General features: G+C 35.6%; 1 protein-coding gene across 10 annotated transcripts in view; it reads left to right on the top strand.

Annotated features, from left to right (window-relative positions):
- PTPN13 (protein tyrosine phosphatase non-receptor type 13) overlaps positions 1 to 15,447 on the top strand; it is a 204,391-nt gene that overhangs the window by 33,710 nt on the left and 155,234 nt on the right. For all 10 annotated transcript variants that reach the window (XM_036026875.1, XM_028505529.2, XM_036026879.1 and 7 more), the window contains exon 2: positions 12,007 to 12,126. In XM_036026875.1, coding sequence (XP_035882768.1) covers positions 12,012 to 12,126 — 115 coding nt within the window. In that variant the 5' untranslated portion in view covers positions 12,007 to 12,011. The remainder of the gene's footprint in view (positions 1 to 12,006; positions 12,127 to 15,447) is intronic.

Here is a 15,447-nt window from a genome sequence, read left to right as displayed (position 1 = left end):
CTATCGTTTAGAATGGAAGGGTAGGTAAAGTGCTTCCCAGACAAGGTAAACCTAAAGGAGTTCATCATCACCAAACCATTATTATATGAAATGTTAAAGGGACTTATTTAAGAAAAAGAAGAAAATTAAAACAATGAACACTAAAATGGCAATAAATTCACCAAGATCAACAATTGAATGTGAAAAAAAATTAAGCAAATAAGCAGAACAGAATCAGAATCATAGATACAGAGATCATTTGGAGGGTTATCTATTGGGAGGGGGAAGAAGGAGAATGCGGGGAAAAGGTGCAGGGATTAAGTACCAATTGGTAGGTACAGAATAGATAGGGGGATGTTAAGAACAGTATAGAAATGTGTGAGCTGAAGAACTTGTATGCATGACCCATGAACATGAACTAAGGGGTTTCGTTGTCAGAAGGAATGGAGGGTACTAGATGGAGGGGGGCAAAAGGGGGAAACATTGGGACAAGTGTAATAGCATAATCAATAAAGTATATTTTAAAAAACTACAGGGTTAGCCGTGCTCTGCATGGCTCTATTGGTTGAGCATTGTCTCACAAAGTGCAAGGTCACTGGTTCGATTCACAGTCCGAGCATATGGGTTTGGTCCTCCCATTCAGGGTTACCACGTGAGATGCAACTGATTGATGTTTTTCTCCTCTCTTTCTCCCTTCTATTGTCTCTAAAAAATGAATGAATCAATGAATGAATATTTAAAGATACTACAGGGTGATGCCATTTCTTACCTGACAGTTTGATATCAAAAAACTCTGAATATCTAGTACTGCAATTTTATATAACAAAGTCTTACGCCACTTGATAGAATATAAATGGGTATAATCACTTTTGAAAAGCAAGTTGCTTTACCCAAATGCCAAATATATGCATACTTCATTATTTTTTTAAAGATTTTTATTTATTTATTTTTAGAAAGGGAAGGGAGGGAGAAAGAGAGAGAGAGAGAGAAACATCAATGTGCAGTTGCTGGGGCCGTGGCCCTGCAATCCAGGCATGTGCCCTGACTGGAATTGAACCTGCGATGCTTTGGTTCGCAGCCCACACTCAATCCACTGAGCTATGCCAGCCAGGGCACATACTTCATTATTTAAAAAAATACTTTATTTACTGGTTTTTTTAGGGACTGTGTGTGTGTATGTGTGTGTGTGTGTGTGTGTGGCGGGGGGGGAGAGCGCTAGAGAGAGAGAGAGAAACATTGATTTCTTCCACTTATTTATGTGTCATGGTTGCTTCTTGTGTGCTTGACCCGGGATTGAACCAACAACCTAGGTCCTTTTGGACAATGCTCTAACCAAATGAGCCAAGGCCAAGATATGCATACTTTATAATCATTGAATTTTTATTCAATTTATGCATACCAGGTACAAAATGTTTATAGCAACATACCTTTATTAACAACACAGAATAAAAGAAAGGAAAGAAAGAAAGAAAGAAGAAAGAAAGAAAGAAAGAAGAAAGAAAGAAAATCCAAATTCCAACAATAGAATCCTAATCAATGGTGAAAGTGAATAAGCAACACAAGTAAACTGGATGAATCTCATGATGTAATTAGAAGTGAAGAATGAAAGTCATGAAGTATATTTGCAGAATAATTACTATTTTTAATATTCAAAGATACTTATAATACAGAATGAGAGGGGAAATGGATAGTAGAGAGAGAAGATAATTTGAGAAGAGATTACGAATGAATAAGCAACAGTTCTTGGTGACAAGACTAAGGGGGAAGGGGAGGGAAAAGAAAGATGAGGGTTTTGAGCCCGGTAGTTACAGGAATAGTGGTCCCATTAATCTGTTTGAAATAGCGAGAGTGGCTAATTTGGAGAACAAGATTTTTTTTTCTTTTTAGATTTATTGAATTTGATATTAGAAGACTGTATCCAGGCAAAAATGTACAGTACATAATTAAAATTGTGAATCTAGAATTTGAAACAAGGCTGTCTCAAGGCTGCAGATAGATTCAGGAACAATCCTCCCTAAGGTAATTAGTCTTAATGGCAGGTGAATTCTCCTTTAGCAACTGGATATAGAGAACACTGGCTTTATGAGAATGGTTGGAGATTGCATAACTAAAAATTAATTTTGACCTGAATGACAGTGATTGGAGTTAAATGAGATGATGTGATATAATGAGAAATTCATAATTTTGACAAGTGAAATGTAGAAGAGTGCATTATTCCAATATTTCTAACCTTAATACATGAATACTAAATTTAAATAAGTGTCCAAAATTACTTTGTCATTATCTGTCTACAAATGAGAATTCCTTTATCTTCTCACATGAAAAGGGCTCCAGTATTTTTACATATTGGTCATTCTTATTTATGACATTTGCACAGTGCTGTGTAATTAATTAAAATGATAATTGTGGGTATAATAGCTCTACCTTGAGAAACACATCTTTATAGTTAGTTGGATTGCCACAAAATAAGGGAGTAGCTCATACCACATGGTTTGAGATTAAGTTTATTCATTCTTGCAAGTTTTCATTATTTAAATTATAAGCAATCTAATTTAGTTGTCACAATGATAGGTAAAATAATATGAAAATTGCATAATGAACAACAGTATTCAACATTAATATCTTGTGTGACTGCTTAGATATAAAATTAGATATGTTAAAAGTTGAAATGTAATAAAATATTTCAAAATGCAAATTGGTAACACCAGAACCATTTTTAAAATATAAAAGTTTGAGTAGAAATTTTGTGGGTCTTCAAATATTAGGTTGAAACTACTCTTGCAATTACTTGTATGCCTTAGTTTATTATGCTTTGTCTATCGTTTGTGAAGTTATTTGGGCTTTCTGTTCTCATTTGTTTTCTGTGGAATTAGAGTTCATTTTGTTCCACACTAAAATGAATTTATACCTGCTATTTTATTTTACCACAATATAAATTGGCCCAAAACTTTTTAGATTTAGTAGACTTGTAAGAAAGAACAAGAGGAGAAGGCCGACATCACTTTAACCTTAAATATTTAACTTCTATTTTTTTTTCTGAGTAGATAGTGTTTGTTGTCTTCTGCCTTCTAATACCTAAGCTGGCTTCTTGCTTATCAGTTATATCATTGGCTTAAGAAATATTGCCTGACCTTGGGAATGCTAAATGCTAGAAAATCAGAAAAGCAGCAGGAAATGGCTGTAACAGGCTGTCATTGTTTGTCTTGCTTATTTTAGTTAACTGTACTTTGGAGTGGAGCAAGTTTTGGTCAACCTTTTGGAAGATCTAACCTAGCATCCCAAACAGAATATGATGAAAGGTACCTCAGTGCAAATTGCTCTATTAATTAAAATGTGAAGCGATAGGTTGTAAAAAGCTTGAAGTTTAGAAAGACAATGATTAATTTATGCAGAATGCTCCCAGTCTTAGAAGATCCTATTTAATGGTCTGAAAGCATTATCCACAAAACCTAAGAGTAGAAGTATAATAAGGTGGTTTACTTTGGTATATTTTCTTCGAAATCTATATTCTGTTTGTATTTGTCTTCTATTGCTACATAGCCAGTTATCACAAAATTAGTAGCTTAAAACCACACAAATTTATTATCTTATAGTTCCTGTGGGTCAGAAGTCCAGGCACATGTTAACTGGAAACTTGGAATAGAGCTGTAGCAGGCAGAAATCAAGGTGTTTGCCAGAGTAGAAATCTCATCTGAACCTTACAGTCTTCTAAGCTAACTGGCTGTTGTCAGATTTAGTTCCCTGCAGCAACAGGTCTGAAGTTCCCATTTCCTTGCTGGTGTCAGCTTGGGTATGCTCTCAGCCCACTGAGTACCTGACCAGGGCTTAAGTCTGTATTTCTTGAGGAAGATCAGCAAGTTCCCTAAAACTGATCTTAAGAAGTCAGTGGGTATAGAGGAGGGGTTGCTCTAGAAAGACAATTCTCAAAACCAAAATTCTACCATTACACTGTTTTGTTGGTACCCCTCAGTTGGTGAGGAGAAACAACAAATGTGAAATTCGGAATTTTACTTTATTCCCCAGTTTAAATGATTCAGAGAGGGATTGAGAATTCCAGAGTTTTTCTTCTGTTTTTTTTTTTTTTTAAGCTGTCCTTTGAAAGCAGGGGCAGGCATATATGATTTCTATTTAGATAAGTAGTTGACATGAGCCAGAGAACCAGAAAGGCAATTCAAACTTGTGTTTATTTTAGTTTCTTTTTTCTCACTGGGAAAGTACAGTGGAAAAGTTGACAAATATTGTGCATTGTTCCAACTTCAATAAAAATGTTTAAACACATGCAACATCCAATTAAAGCACTAAGTTTTCTCTTTAAAATCCCATTTCTTTCTTAGTATGTTATTATTTCTTAGTATTTCTTTCCTATGTTGGGCAATAATTTTTTTCTCTACTAATTGATCTATATTTACCCTAATGGAAAGAAATATTAATGTATTTATTTCATTAGAGATATTAGCTTTTAGTCTTTTAGAGCCCAAATATTGTTTTTATTATCTCTACTTTGCATACATCTGTCTTTGTGTTGATCATTCTGGATAAAAGGTTAAAAACTAGAAAGAACTTAATATTATTTAAGTTGTCTTGGAGTTATTGTAGTTATCATTTTACCTGTAAATCCTTTAGTAAATTAGAATTCAAGAGAAAAAAGAGATTGCTGTCTTGAGTAGTGGATTTTAAAACAATGACTGTGCCACCACTCTACAAATTCTAACTTCATAAACATTAAGTTACATGGCATCTTGGATATGCTTTGACTGTTTGTCTAAGGAGGAAAGATCTTAGACCTTAGCCACGGGTTTTGGTTTCTTTGGTTTTATAGATTTTTTTTTTAAATGGGAGAAGTTAACTTTTAGAAAACAAATTTAAAAACAATAAAAAACAAAACAAAACTATGTGTGAACTGAAATTGGGGCTTGTCTTCTCCTGACAGTAAAAACATCCAGTCAGGTTCATGGAACAGAGAAAAAGAATGTGGATTAGTTTTATTTTCTCTTTTAAACAGCTTTATTGGGGCATAGTTGACTTAAAATAAACTGTACATAATTAAAGTGTACAATTTAGTAAATTTTGACATATGTATGTTCCATGAAACCATGATCAAAGGGAAGGTAATGAACATACTCATCATCCCCAAACATTTTCTCATGTTCCTTTGTAATCACTCTTACATGCCTCTCCATGGGGCAGTGCCACCTTCAGGAAATTGGTCTGCTTTCTGTAACTGCAAATCAGTTGCATGTTTTATAATTTTGTACAAATGTAATCATAAAGTGTATACTTTTGTCTGTCTTACTTTACTCATCATACTTATTTTGAGATCTGTATTTTTGTATGTATCAACAATAGTTTATTCCTTTTTGTTGATTAGTATCCCATTGTGGGATTATACTAATATCCATTCACCTGTTGATAGACATTTGATTGTTTCTGGTTTTTGTCTGTTATGAATAAAACTGTTGTGAACATTTATGTATAAGTCTTGTGTGGCTGTGTGCTTTAATTTCTGTTGAGAAAACACTTTGAAGTAGAATGAGTAGTTCATATAATAGACTGATATTATAGACTTATAGAACTTTTTAAGAAAGTTTTTAAAACAGTTTCCCAAAGAGTACCATTTTACATCCCCACTAGCAATGTGTGAGAATTTTCGGTCTTCCACATGCTTGTCAACAGTTTGTATGGTCAGTCTTTTTCATTTTAGCCTTTCTAGCTATGTAGTTGTGTGTGTCTCATTATTTTAGTTTTCATTTCTTTGATAACTAATAATGTTGAGTAAGCATCTTTTCATTTGCTCATTTGCCATTTATATCTCTTATATGATGAAGTACCTATTCAATCTTTTGCCCATTAAAAAAAATTGGGATTCTTTATTTTCTTATTACACTTTCACGAGTTTTTAAATATATTCTAGATGTAAGTCCTTTATCAGTTATGCAATCTGAAAGTATTTTTCTTTCATTTGTGGGCTGTCTTTTTAGTCTTTTGACAGTTATTTTTAAAGAACAAAGATTTTAATTTTGATGAAGCCCAGTCGATCTTTTTTTTTTCCTTTTATTGATCACACATTTAGTGTCATATCTAAGAAAAATTTAGATAATGTGGTATTTTACACATTAAAATACCTCAACCCATTTTTTCCAGCATTATTTAAATTGAAATCAGAAGGCTAATCTGTTATTCTATCTGACCATATTCTCTTAAACATTATAAACAGCTAAAATACATAATATGTACAGATTCATTAATTTAAAAAAAATACTAATATATGTGCTTGCTTCTCAAACTGTTATAAACTGAATGGTGAATCTTCCTGGGTAAAAGATGTGTACAGTTTTGGGGTTTGCCTTCTCAACTGACTGTGGTTTTTTACTGCTCAGTAACAAGTTCTTATCTAGGATGGTGAGTGGATCTTTGCCCCAAACTAGTGGCCACACAAGAGCTGTATTTTGTAGTAGCTTTGTTCTCGAAACAGGGCCCTCTTATGGCCCTATTTTCTTAAAATCAGTTTAAACAATTCTAATTCATTACTTTACTCATAGACAGGTTGTTATACCAGCTGATTTGATACAGTATGTTAACCTGTTCACTGTTTCATTCTGTTAAAGTCACTTATGGGTTTCCTATCTTTGAGGGACACAGACCCTTCAAGATTAAAATAACATCTTTTGAAATCCTTTTGTGGCTTTGTCTAACTGTGGGCACAGTTTTAAGGTCATGACAATAATACCTGTGTTAATCAAAAATATAATATTTGTTCTGGTTATGTAATATAATTATTTTTCTTATTTGAAATTCTTTCCAAAAACTGTCTAGTTATTATAAAGCCTACAACTTTCAAGGAAATAAAAGTGAACAATATGTTTATTGTAAAGCAAGACCATTTTGATAGTAAATATGCCAGTCATATATATTTATACCCCAAGTCATCTAGTATTGTGTATAAAGTAAACAATTGAAGTAATAGACTTAAGAATTGTTACCCTCATCTATTGATTGACTTCAAGCTATTTTTTCTCCTTTTTTTTTGCATCCTTCTTCCACTTCTGCATTTCTTTCATTCCTTTGTCTTCTCTTGTATTCGAAGGTAGTGAATCTGGAAAGCTATAATAAAGGTGAATAAAATTAACGGAGAGAGAAGGTAATGATATGGTAGGCAATTACCAAAGATAGTGATGGCCAGCAATTTATTAGGTATAGTTTTGTTGTTTAATTTTTAGAAAGCTGCTTTAACATTACATTAAATCTTGAGGTTCAGTAATTACAGGAATATGGCATTCTTTTAAAATCTTTTTTTAAAGTGATTTGAGAGATAGAGAAAGAGGGAAAAAAACACGTTGATTTGTTGTTTCACCTATTTTTGCATTCATCAGCAGATTCTTGTATGTGCCCTGACAGGGGATTAAACCTGCAGCCTTGGTGTATTAAGACAATTCATCAATCTACTGACCCATCTGGCCAGGGCAAAATTCTTAAACATTTTCTAGCAAAGCTACAAATTGAAAATATCAAATCTCTTCTGTTAGCTAATGAGATTGCTATACAAAAACAAATGTTCCTTCTGTGTTTTAGATTCTAACAAATTCCAACCAGGGATGTATAGATATCCTCCACTGAATAGACAAAAAATGTATAAATAAAAATTAACAGAATTAAAATATATAATTAAGACTTGATTGAATCAAGCAACAAAAATTGTTAGAAAGTCCTGGCTGGCGTAGCTCAGTGGATTGAGCGTGGGTTGTGAACCAAAGTGTCACAGGTTCGATTCCCAGCCAGGGTACATGCCTGGGTTGTAGGCCATGACCCCCAGCAACCGCACATTAATGTCTCTCTCTCTCTCTCTCTCTCTCTCTCTCCCTCCCCCTCCTTTCCCTCTCTGAAAATAAAAAAAATAAAATCTTTAAAAAAAAAGAATTAAGCTATTGAAATAAATTTAAAAAATTGTTAGAAGTTACTTTTACTCTTTCATTTTTTATTTATAAAAAATATATTTATAAAAACAGTTCATTTAAAAATAAGCAAAACCTGTATATTAAGATTTAAAACTACAGGATGGAGCAAAAGTATTGATTGTAGGTTTACAGTTGTTTATGGAAAACAATAAAATAATAAATAACACAAAAATAAACTGTTGTGTTCTCAGAACTGTAAAACAGTTCTCGCCCTGTACATTATCATTTGCTTCATCATACAATACAGAAAAGTGACTTACCAGTATTTCGCCCATTGCTTTTCTCGCTCTTGCTCTTCACTCTTTCTTTTGCAAGGGAAAATTCTTCCCTTGCATCTATGTAAAAACTCAGGCCCACCTGGCTGGCGTAGCTCAGTGGATTGAGCATGGGCCGCGAACCAAAGTGTTGCAGGTTCGATTCCCAGTCAGGGTACATGCCTGGGTTGTAGGCCATGACCCCCAGCAACTGCACATTGATGTTTGTCTCTCTCTCTCTTTCTCCCTCCCTTCCCTCTCTAAAGATAAATAAATTTTTTTAAATCTAAAAAAAACCCCTCATGCCCATAATTCTCTTTTTAACCCTTTTATAATAATAATAACTACAATCACTTGAAAATACAATGTCAATTCCATAATTAAAAAGTGCCTAGTCGGGCCCTGGCTGTGTAGTTCAATTGGCCAGTGTTGTCCTGATACACCAAGGTTGCAGATTTCATCCCTGGTCAGGGCATGTTGGTTGTAGGAGCAACCAATGAATGTACAACAAAGTGGAACAACAAACTGATCTCTCCTCTCTCTCTCTTTTACTCTCTCCCCGTCTCTCCCTGTCTCTTTCTCTCTCAAATCAGTAAATAATTTTTTTTAAAACTGCCTAGTTAGCATACTAATTATAGCACTTCAATCTCTATTCCAGGCTAAAACTTTCCCCTCCCCTAGCTAGGATTAGTTGTAGGTAGAAGCCAGTGAGATTGGCTTCTCTTGTTTTGTTGCTTATCTCCTCACCCACTTGGCAAGTTGTTATATCTGACTCTACCAGGATTTAACCTGGGAGAAAGAAGAAAGGTAGAGAGGCAAACAATTTTTACCTGACTGCTATTGTAAAATGGCTTCATTCTTTCTGAACGTAATATGTTTTTAAGGATGACCCTTTCTCTTGTGTGTACTTGTGTGAGTTCTTCAGAATCCTTCACTGGAACCACAGTACCTGTGATAATTCAAAATTTTTTTCCTCTTACTAGCCAATACCTAATTCTTCTTTCTTCTTCTCTTTTCCTCCTCTTTCTCTCCCTCCAACCTCCCTTTTCTTACCCTCTTATTTTCCCCCTCCCTTGTTGTTTCAGTGGTACCCTGGGAACTTTGAGTGGTACCCTGGGTAGGATTTCTTCAAGCAACTTCATTGAAATTCACATACCATAAAACTCACCTTTTTAAAATGTGTCTTCAGTAGTTTTTAGTATAAACACAGAGTTGTAGAACAATTACCAGAATATAACTGGGGCCCTTTTAAATCATCTGGGTAGGATTTCTTAGTTCCAGACTGACCCTCTGTGTAGACCTGCTTCTGGCCCCCTGACCACCTCCCCCACCCCTCTTCCTCCTCTAATGGAAGAATAGTAGCTCCCAATACAGCATGCCGCCTCACTCTGACTCTCTTGTGTGCCCCCTTCTCCCCACTGGCTGCTGCCTCAGAGTGCAGTGCCTTTACATCCCTAAAGCATCAGGCATCAGTCTGTAGTGTCCCCCCTAACTCTAGGGAACGTACATCAAATACTCCAAGGTGTCCTATGGAAGCTTCTTTCACTGGCTTGAGGTGAAACGATGACACTTTTCCACACCCTTCTTATTTGGGGAAGCAGAAAAATCAGCACAACTCTTTAAAGAAACTCTCCTTTTCAGTGTTTTCTCCACTCTTTATACCTGTGTGTTGGCTTCAGAGCTATCTAACTACTTCTTAGACATATTGCCTTGAAAAATTGCAACAGGATAATCTTCAGTCATATTAGTATCTGATTGCTAATAGTATCTTGATGCCTCTGTTGAAACATATAATTTAATATAATGTTTTATTTAGAAGATAACTCAGGTATCTCTTAGAAAAGAATGAAGTTTCTCTTTTTCCCTTTAATAAATTTCATTTTAATTTTTTTCTTTTTTTATTATAATGACGTACAAGAAAAACCCATAGTTTTGGTGGTAGTGAAGGGATCTGAATAAATAATCATTCAAGCTAAATACATTTCTTATACAAGCTAAATAAAAACTTTTGGCTTTTGAAAGCAATATTTTATATCCTCCCTTTTAACTATCGCATTGTACATTTAAGTAGACACCCCTCAAGGCAGACCCCAAGCATAAAATGCTATAGTAAACATTTGAAAAGGAAAGTAACAGGGCAAAGCTGGCCTCATTTGTAGCTGGAGTTGCTTTTTTTGAGTCTGAGTTAAATTATTATAAATGTAAATAGAAAGAAAGTATTAGCTTTTTTGTTAGTTAATCATGTATAAGTTAATTTTAAGATCTGACAAAAGATAGAATTACAGAAAATAACTATTTAACATTCTGCATTCCCTCTAGCTTCTTCTCCCACCCCATCTGCTTCTGCCTACCTTAATATATACATTGCATATTATGCTTACATTGGTTTTGTCTCAGTAGTAATCTTAGTAAAGAGCAATTTTCTTTTCAAGAATTATCAATTCACAAAAATCTATATAGGAAGTTTTGACCATCTACATTTCTCCCTTCCAAAATAAAAATAGGATTATTGAGACCCATAGAAAACCTTGAAGGTTACCACTACATCACCTACTTAATTGAATGCCATTGAAAAAAATGACCCTACAAAAATGTTACCACAAAGGCACCTTTCTAAATTTTTGTAGTCTTAGATTATAAAGCATGCTTATAGGTATAACCTCTTTCCTTGTCATAGTCACCCTAAAACATTATTATTATTATTATTATTATTATTTCACAAATAAAAAAAACTGAGATTTAGAGGTGAAATGATGTTCCCCAGGGCAAATGGTAAATTGACAGTGTGGGGGAGGAGGGAACTTTCCTCTACTCTTTAAGGTTTTTTTGATTAGTCTAAGAATTAAATCTACATAAGAGATGAACAAGAGAAAACAACCAATTTAATTACATACGTGAGAGAGTTAGAGATGCTTACAAATAAGAGGTTCAGAGACAGAAAGTTAAAACGAGATACAATATGGCATTCTGAACTAGGGATGAGGTAAGTCACCTTAGAGCTTCAGAGGGGAGGGAGGTCATATAAAGGACAATAAGAAGAGCAGATGTTCAATAATTAGATGTTTGCCCTGTCCTCTAGATAGGTCAAAAAAAAAGGGTAATCTCTAATAATAACTGTTACTATGGGCAAAGCCCCAAATTTAAATTCTTTAGGAGAGGTAAAAATTTCTCACGAGCCTGCAGGGTCTTAATTGCCATCAGCCCAAAATAATTTACATGCCAAAGTGGCACATCTTGGGGAGGCTTGCTCTGAACCTCTTGAGCAGCAAAGCTGGCTCTAGATATAGTTAAGTCCATTCAGTCTACAATTTATAGTTACATATATTGGAAATATAGAAATCAATCAGTGAATAGAATCAATAGATGAGATGTATTACATCCGCCTTCTCCCACTGTGGCTCAGGGTCTCCTTTCTACTCCTACTTTACCTGGATGGATAGGATGAAATTTGTAACTGTAATCTGAAAGGCTTTCATTTCAGTCTGGCTGCTTTGGTTTAACCATCTGCACTCGCACTTTGGCCTTCTGGGACCCTAAGTTCCGTCTGCCTTCTCTCATGAAATAGCACACCATTCTCTAGTCCTTTCTCTGTGGTTGATTCCACTGTGCTACAGCAAGTGGTGGTTTTGAAAGTTTTTTTTTCCTTTAATTCCTTTACCCCCTCTGAATTTAAGTGTAGGATTTTATTTAGATTGAAAGTCATATTGAGAAATTAGGTAGACAGGGACCTCATAATCTCTCATCATTGATGTAGAACTTTCACTATTGCAAGTGCAGTCAAGTTGTTGGTGTGCAGACCATCTGTTACCTTTGTTTCCTAGGTAATATGCACGTGTCACTAGCTGAGGCCCTGGAGGTTCGGGGCGGACCCCTGCAGGAAGAAGAAATATGGGCTGTATTAAATCAAAGTGCTGAAAGTCTCCAAGAGTTATTCAGGAAAGGTAAGTCTTGTTTTCCCACTAATGTTGAATATTGGGTGGCTGAAAATACATAAGGGACAGAGTATAGAAGAGTACTTTCTCTTACCTTTCAAGGCTAAAAAGGCTCAGATCTATTTGAACTTCTTCGCTGTGCCTGATATTGTGCTAAGTAAGGACTGAAAATACTGTACAATGATGATCAAAACCAAAAACATTGTCAGTAGGCATCTTATAGTCTAGTGTGGAAAATAGCCTTAATAAAATATTTATATGCCCTGGCTGGCGTAGCTCAGTGGATTGAGCGCGGGCTGCTAGAACCAAAGTGTCACAGGTTCGATTCCCAGGCAGGGTACATGCCTGGGTTGCAGGCCATGACCCCCAGCAACCGCACATTGATGTTTCTCTCTCTCTCTCTTTCTCCCTCCCTTCCCTCTCTAAAAATAAATAAATAAAATCTTAAAAATTTTATACAAACAAATGTAAAAAATGCAACCATGACAAGGGCTGCACCGGAAAGGATTCACAGACCCGTGAGAACTCATAATAGGAGAATTTGACATGATCATAGGGAAGGAAGGCCTCCCTGTATAAGTCACCCGAAGCTAAGATCTGATTAAAAAAAAAGAAGTTAACCAAGTTGGAGGGAGGGAAAAACATTCCTGGCAGAGTGATAATATGTGCATCAGTCTAAATTGGGGTAATGTATACCGAATAACTACTGCTTCCCTGTAGAGGCAGTCGCCTGTTCCAAATGGTTGTGTGGCATTTTGGAGCAGGAAAATTTAGTGAGTCACTCATTGGTTGTCCAAAAACATTTGATAGCATATTGAAAAGCTCCAACATGAAGATGATGTTTGCCATTTACATATGACTAACACCTGTTTACAACACTAGGCAAAGAGACCAAGTTTCACCTGAAAAGGAAGAATCAGTCTTTGGTTTGAATGGATTAGTCAGGCACAATAAACATAACAGAAATAGATGGGGTAATAGTTCTCAAAGTCAGGTCTGTGGATGAGTAGAATCAGCATCACCTGAAAACTTGGTAGAACTGTGAATACTTGGGCCCACTGTAGACCTAACTGAATCAAAAAATCTGGGGGTACAGCCCAGCAATTTGTGTTATAACAGGTTGTTAAGGATGTTCTGATGCATGCTAAAGTTTGAGAACCATTTATAAGTTTGAATTGCTAAATACCAAGAGCATGGGAACCTTTTAAAAGTTGTAGGGGGACCACTGATTTAATACAGATTGGGGACAGATGGTAAAGCTTTGTTGTCACTCTCATTGCTGTTGTTTCCAGGGACTGGAACTTAAACAAAACAGTGTTAGGTCTGACTCCACCCAGTTCTGCTATAACCTAGATGTTTGAAGATCTTTGATTAGAATTAAGATAAATCTAAAGAAAATGAATTCATTTTATTTAATGCCATCTACCTAAAATCTAGCTATTTAAATAGACATTGTTGCTTTGTTCTCTTTATTTTAGTTTTCCAGAAAACTTGAAAGTATAGGCACTCTAGAATTTGGAACAGGTAGCCATGCCCTAAAGATGTTGTTGAAGAAAAGATGTTGGTGGCATTAGTCAGTTAATTAACAATTGTCAATTAATATTTAAGAAATGTGTGCTTATGAGGTATTGTACGGAAAATCCCAATAAGATGTCACTGCTTGTGAGGTATTGTATGGAAAATCCCAATGAGATGTCACAAATGCCCTTAAGGGATTCATTTAGCTCAGATGTGTGTGAAAAAATTACTGCTTCAAAAGAGTGTGCCAAATGCGTGGTAGAGACAATAAGTACTACAGACGTTCGGTCAGAGGAGGGAGAGGTAATACTTCCTTTTATTGTACTAATGGCAGGATCACTGTTGTGTCTGTGACTCATAATATAAAGCACCTTGCATACTCTGAGTACCTGAGGGTTTTCTTTCTTTCAAATTTCGTAATTTTAATAGAGATTGAAGGTCTGAATATAAAGTACTTGTCATCGAGATGGAATTATTGCATAACAATACTGGCATAATTACAGTAAAAGAGACTTACTAGATACACAGAGAAGTGGAGATAAAGCACAGATGCTCACAGACACAGTCAAAGCTATGGGAGCTTGATGCAGAGTGTGGTTCCCAGGTGTTACAAAACAGAAAGAGTTCGTCCACATTGTGCTAACAGAGCCAAACACTACACACTGAGAACTACAGCAGAGGTGCCAGCAGGAGCATGGGAAGCTGATGCTCTAAAGCCCAAACTCCCCAGTGGTGTGTAGCTTACAGAATATATAGGGCAAAATCACGAGACACTGTGAGTTAGGGGGTTTGCGATCGTGTTGGCAACTGATTGGTTGGAGGTGAAGAAGAGTAATAAACCATTTATTTCAGTCTTGAGTACAGTTCTGAGGTCTGTTCCAGTGTCCCTCTCTCAGGTCTCATGGGAAAGTAGCGAGGGAGTTGTTCCACCATAGACTCAGGCACTGAAACATAACTTAGTCAAGATGTTATCTTTAGCCTGCCAGAAGTCTAGATGGTGTGACCATTAGTCAGATGCGGGCTACTGTCTTCTGCTGCTTCTGGGGTGCTAGTTATCCAGGGAAAATTCCAGGTCATTGAGGAACAGAGAGAGAGAGAGAGAGAGAGAGAGAGAGAGAGAGAGAGATGATTTCTAGAGCTAGGATTTAAAGTAAAGTTTAATCAGAGTCATAAGGGCCTTTGGTTTCACTGGGAAGGAGCTTGGCAATGCTGCTCTCTGGCCCAGGTGTGCTGCCTCTCTGATGGCTCTCTGCAGAACAAGTATGGAATGATATTTTCACTGTTTTTTTTGCAAAAGCAAAAATCCTCTTCAAATTTATTTCAGTTAGAGAAAATACATGTTAATATATATCTTTAATAAAAGCTAAGTAGATTAAAACAGAGTTTCTAAAAGGATGCCTGTGTGAGTTCGCTTCTTTTGTGGATGCATGGTGTTGGTCATGGTTTCTAATAAAACACCCTTATGAATAATGCTTAGTATTGTTAGGGGAATAAAAGCAAATAAAATATAATGGTCTCTAAGAAGTTGGTTTTCTAAAATGTATTTTCCTCTCTGGGTTTTCTTTGTTTTTCTGTGTCTTAGTTTTGGTTCTTATCTTCCTATCCTTTGACTTTTTCTTCCTATCTTTTGAACCTGTTCCTGTGTGTTTTTTAGTATTTACATGAAAGTTGACATTCCTGAGATAAAAGGGAGGTAATAAATATTTCTACTGGGGTTTTATTGAACACAGATCAAGAAAATTATCTCTTTCTTCATCTTTTAGAGACTTCTTGCAATTTAAGGCTTTTAGCTGTTTTTTTAAACAAATTTGT

The sequence above is a fragment of the Phyllostomus discolor genome, chromosome 1 (assembly GCF_004126475.2).
Source record: "Phyllostomus discolor isolate MPI-MPIP mPhyDis1 chromosome 1, mPhyDis1.pri.v3, whole genome shotgun sequence".
NCBI lineage: Eukaryota > Metazoa > Chordata > Mammalia > Chiroptera > Phyllostomidae > Phyllostomus > Phyllostomus discolor.
The sequence above is the reverse complement of the archived record's forward strand: the minus strand, read 5'-3'. Positions and strand labels throughout refer to the sequence as shown.